This window comes from Pseudochaenichthys georgianus, chromosome 17 (genome assembly GCF_902827115.2).
Source record: "Pseudochaenichthys georgianus chromosome 17, fPseGeo1.2, whole genome shotgun sequence".
NCBI classification, from domain to species: domain Eukaryota; kingdom Metazoa; phylum Chordata; class Actinopteri; order Perciformes; family Channichthyidae; genus Pseudochaenichthys; species Pseudochaenichthys georgianus.
This window is the reverse complement of record NC_047519.1, coordinates 42577138-42582967: the sequence shown is the minus strand read 5'-3', so window position 1 is coordinate 42582967 and position 5830 is coordinate 42577138. Positions and strand designations below refer to the sequence as shown.

The window sequence follows — 5830 nt, the reverse complement described above, 5'->3', positions numbered from 1 at the left end:
AACCCCCAGCAGAAAGGCGAGTCCTGCTCAAACACACTTAGACCTGTGGATGACTTTGACCAACGTTTAAGAGAGACACACTGCAGTCTGTTGAGTGCATAGGGATAAAATAACTGCATCTACTGACAATTGTGTGTGTGTGGTTGGTTGCAGAGGCCTTTGCGTTGACGCAGCCAGACAGCTACCATTACCTGAGACAGTCCAGCTGCTCCGACGATAAAACCATCAACGACAACGCCACCTTCCAGGAAGTTCTGGTACGCTTCATTGATATATTTACCTGCACAGGCAGACATAGATACATATAAAAGTTAACCCTTAAATGTCCTGAGGATAAATGTGTTGGACAGCCTGTGTCCATGTGTAATACTGGTGTAATAACAGTGTATTATGGGTGTAATGTAGAAAATAGCAATCAATTAATTACCCTAAATATTCAATGCCCATTAAAGGGTTGGAATTAAGTATTTCCCAGACATGTAGTTCCAGTGACGCTGCAAAATCCAAACCCCCCAGAAGTCTAATCCTCTTCTGAACACGGAACGTAACGAACGGCTGCTTTCAGTCCAAAACAAACGGTCATTAAGCAGCGATTTCAGGGTTTCCATCAACTTCCTACTGTGTGTTTTTTTACCCAGAATGCCATGCGTACGATGCAGTTCACGGAGGAGAACATCGGGGAGATCCTGCGCCTCCTCTCAGGAATCCTCCAGGCGGGAAACATCGAGTTCATGACGGCCGGAGGAGCGCAGGTCTCCGCCAAATCAGGTCTGAGATTCTCCTCAAGCTGTCGCCTCTTTTCAGCGCGTTGCCTTTCACTCTCACCTCAGTCTTTGTTTCACAAAAAGCCATTTCAATAAAGTTGTTCTTCAAGTTTCAAGGCTTTATTGTCACATTAGCTACAGTGTAGATATGCCAATGTAAAACACAGGCTCCTCCAATAGTGCAACATGAATATAGGACACAGAACAGTCATGTGATTGAGGTTGTTTGTCCAGAACAGGGGTTCCCAAACGTTGCCATGCCAAGGACCCCATATAGCATTGTCCTCTGGCGGGGACCCCCCTGTTTTTTTTTTTAAATGATGTGTACAAGTGCCTGTCACAGCCATGGGGGCTGTGACAGGCATCAGAGCACACACCCACACAACGAGACCAGTCAAGTCCATTTGAGATGATGTTCTCTTCATGTGGTCCTACCTTCCAGAGCTTTGCAAAATAATATTTCCTCAACAAAGTTGTCTTTTTAAATAAATCTGATTTATGCAAGCAACTCTGCGACATTTGCTACATCCGTGCTCTCATCCAGCTGCTGAGCGAAACATTCACTCGCTCTCACTTGCTCCAAAAGCTGAGCAGATACTCAGTTTCACTCTCAGCAGCGGCAGCTCGATTCTGATTGGCTTGAAGGGCGGTCGTGTGATTCAAAAACAAAAAATATGAAAAGATTGGCATCAAAAGACACACAGATTGATAGATATGCAGTTATTAATAACATAACAAAAAAAATCCCGTTTCCCTCAAACTTTGCGGGACCCCCCTGGCGCCCCCTGGGGGGGTCGGGGCCCCCACTTTGAAAAACACTGGTCCAGAACATCCTGAAGGTGACTTTGTTAGGAATAAGGCTGCTAAATTATTATTTGTTGCCCTTCTTCAACCTCTTCTCTGCTTCGTCTTCAGCAAGTTGCTTCGGTTGCACATTATATGTTCTTCAAAGGCTGGGAGGCCGGGAGGGATGTTTGTCGACACCTTAATTGTAGATAGTATTGCTTTCACCTGTCGTAAACACATTTGAACATCCAGTCCACTCGTGTCTGAAGTCTCGATGTTCTGTATTTCCTCAGCGGCTCTCAGCCGGACCTCCGACCTGCTGGGTCTGAACCCGGATCAGATGGCTGAAGTCCTGACGCACAGATCCATGATCCTGAGAGGGGAGGAGATCTCCACCCCCCTCACCGTGGAGCAGGTGAGGAATCGTGACTATTTTAAGACCAAACACAGGGCGGACATTGGTGAAGGTTTTAAGACTTTAGACCTTGGTTCAGACCGGGGGGGGGGGCTAGTGGAGTACTTCGTGACCACAGAGTGTGAACGTTGTGATCAGCTGTTTTAGCGCAGTTCTCCAGTGATGGGGGGAGTCTCCCTCCGCAGCCGGTTGGCGTAGTTTTGGCAGAATTCCGTTGTACAGACCGACGTTAACAGCAGCCTGTCTGTGCACACGGAGACCGACTCTGTCGTCCGGTGATCTAACCGCCTTCTGGAAAAGCTTCACAAGGACGTCGGTACGCAAATGCGCTTTGTGACACAAGTGACGGGACGCATTTCAGATTACGCACATAACCTGCGTACCAGTTATGTGCACCCCTGTACTACAGCAACAGTATTCTCCGTCGGGACTTCCTGCAACAACACCACGCCGTTATCTTGATTCTGATTGGCCAGAAGACATTATCAAAGATGTTCTATTGAGAAGACGATCACTACGTGACAAAAGTTTTCTTAAAACCGTTTCTGGTCTTCGGTATTTCCCGGTATTTCCAGACAAGTGACTACTGAAATCAATCTTAGGCTGCTGTGCAATTTACTCCGCGCGAGTTGGCGGACTTTATGTTGCTTACTTTAACATCATTGTTCATGGTGGGGCTAAGCCATTTCTTGGTATGGGTGCAGCCTACCCCAGCCATACCCTGGCACTGCCACTGGTGGCACGTATGGGACGGGCCATTCTGCACATGCGTTAAATGCGTTAAATATTTTAACGCAATTAATTCCAAAAATTAATTACCGCCGTTAACGCGATAATTTTGACAGCATTAATATATATATATATATACTGTATATGTAAAAGAGCTTTAAAGGTCTCCTATCATGCAAAATGCACTTGTTGATGTCTTTTATACATAAATGTGTCCCCGGTGTGTCAGAAAACAAAACCCTCTCTCTTTTTGTTTAAACCTGAGACCCATAATATATGCCTAACAATCACATGATAGGAGATCTCTCAAGTGTCGTTATAAATGCGGTCCAGTAACCGTGTCTCTCCCCTTCAGGCGGTGGACTCCAGAGACTCCATGGCCATGGCTCTTTACTCGCAGTGTTTCAACTGGATCATCCGCAAGCTCAACACCCGCATCCGAGGACGAGAGGACTTCAAGTCCATCAGCATCCTCGACATCTTCGGCTTCGAGAACTTCGAGGTGCGTGAACAAAAAATACTGATATAACTATTACAGACGAAAAACAGGGCTGTGGATTTATTTCATGCACTGGTTGAGAGTGTGTGCTCATTGCTTTGTTTGTTTGTCAGAATAGGGGAAAGAAAACAATCCAAAATTATGTGTAATAATGGTGTATTATCAGGGTAATAATGGTGTATTATCAGGGTAATAATGGTGTATTATCAGGGTAATAATGGTGTAATAACAGGGTAATAATGGTGTATTAACAGGGTAATAAGGGTGTATTATCAGGGTAATAATGGTGTATTATCAGGGTAATAATGGTGTATTATCAGGGTAATAATGGTGTATTATCAGGGTAATAATGGTGTAATACGGGTCTATTATTGTGTAGTATTTGTGTAATCTGCCAAAGAAAAGCATTTATTTGATTAACGTTGTCTATTTGAATGTGTAGATGTATCCTAAATTCACCATAGTTCTTACATAATGCCTCATTTGCGTACAGTACGATAAGAAAATGCAAAAAATCAAGAATGAAAATCCAAATTCTCAGTTTATTTTGGGTCGAATTTAAAATAAAACTAAATATAAATAAAGCAAAATAGACAAATATTGATATAAGAAGTTAAAGTAAGAATGTGCAATAAAGAAGTCAAATATGGACGTAAGAATTAGCAGTAAAAATGTCTGATATTGAATGTTGTCCAACAGGTGAACCGCTTCGAGCAGTTCAACATCAACTATGCAAACGAGAAGCTGCAGGAATATTTCAACAAGCACATTTTCTCCCTGGAGCAGCTCGAGTACAACAAGTAGGTGGAGGTTGATTTGCACTCAGATCGTTTCTAAAATGTGTCAGTTATTTTATCCAAATTCTAACGAGACTTTAAATACTATTTGCTGTTGCTTCGAATAATGCATTTTATACATAGAACGCTTTTCTGGAAACTCAAAGACACTTTAAAAGTAGAAATAACACAATTAACCAACAACTAACCCTAAACACAGCATTAATAACAGATTAAAGCAGTTCTGAAAGGCGAGTTTTGGCATTTGAACATGGTGAGATTGTCACGAAGAAGGCTCTGTCCTCCCAGTTCCGGTGCTAAGTCCTATGAGGGACAAAAAGAGATTAAAGTCATGTCCTGTGTCTGCAGGGAAGGTCTGGTTTGGGTGGACATCAACTGGATGGATAACGGAGAGTGTCTGGATCTCATCGAGAAGGTACGACGCTTATTAAAACACCTTCTGCACGGACGTTATACACTTACAGGTTATCAAGTCCTTTTAATTCCCGTACATTCAAGACTCATTTAATTATCCGTATGAAATAATGGTCTTCAAATCCAGAAAGTTAACTTTAGCTTAAGTCATTTTTACTTAATACTATTTCCCCAATGCGTGTACAGACGGAGAGATCGAAATACTGTTTCCCACAATCCCGAATACAAAAACAAAGATATATAAAAATATGTATACCAATATGTATATATATACACAATCAACACACACATTTATACATATCACTTCCTGTTTCTAAAGTGCTGATTTGGGGATAAAGCTATAAAGAGGAGGGTCTGAGCTCATGCGGGACCCGGCAGCTACCGTCTAAACTAAATGCTGCCGTGATGAAACGCCATATCATGGATTATCAAGGATCTGAAACAGTCTGGAGCTCAAAGGCTTTCTCTCTTGCCGGTTACACCACAAGCTGAGTTCCTTTCTACTTCCTGCTTCTTCACACACATGCTCTCCAGCACAGGTTAGCTCTGAGTGTTAGCATGCTAATGTAAACACCGACCATATTACGTCCAAAGCAGTCGGGCATTGTTTCCGATAGCAACGTTTCTGATTGGCCCGTGGGTCCACATTTCAGATGTTACGTCATATCGGACGCAAATCTGGATCAGCTCCGTTGTTCCCCGTTTTTAGAGATTTGGGTACGGAGAAAAAGAGAGAGGGGTTATTTCCTGACGCTGCGTGAGTTCCCCGACACACCGGGGACAAACCGGGGACACACCGGGGACACACCGGGGACACATGTTGATGTAGAGAAGACATCAGAAAGTGCATTTTGCCTGATAGGTCCCCTTTAAGACCTAAATAAAAACACAACAATCAATAAATACAAAATAACAGTCACTTCAATATCTTTGGGAAATGTACATTAATGCAAGACTGTCCATAGCAGCGTAAAAATATTGAAACTAGAAAGAAAGAGAATATGCTTCTTTGCATACGTAGACCATCCGACATTATTCTTCTCTGCTAATTTGTCCACTGTCTTTCCCACAGAAACTGGGGGTGCTGGCGCTGATGAACGAGGAGAGTCACTTCCCCAAAGCCACAGACTGCACTTTACTGGAGAAACTGCACAGTCAGCACTCGGTACGACTCGAACACTCACATTATTACAGATGTACGGCTTGAACTCCTTTATTCATCATTTTTTAATAGTATTAAGAACAGATTTTAAATTCAACGGTTTTATTGTCATGTGCTCAAAGTGTAGAAATGGCAATGAAATTATTCTGACCTGAGCTCCTCCAACAAGGCAACGTAGAATAAAACGCAAAAATACTAAATGAAAAGCGGTGCAAGAATCTACATGTAAATAGAATATGATATGTACAAGAACAGAATATGAAA

General features: G+C 42.7%; 1 protein-coding gene across 1 annotated transcript in view; it reads left to right on the top strand.

The window, feature by feature from the left end:
• The window catches only part of myo10 (myosin X), a 150207-nt gene that overhangs the window by 93974 nt on the left and 50403 nt on the right, over positions 1–5830 (top strand). Inside the window, 8 exon segments of the mRNA XM_034104935.2 lie at positions 3–16; positions 154–257; positions 639–768; positions 1844–1965; positions 3050–3196; positions 3893–3993; positions 4339–4405; positions 5477–5569. Of these exon segments, the coding sequence (XP_033960826.1) occupies positions 3–16; positions 154–257; positions 639–768; positions 1844–1965; positions 3050–3196; positions 3893–3993; positions 4339–4405; positions 5477–5569 (778 nt within the window).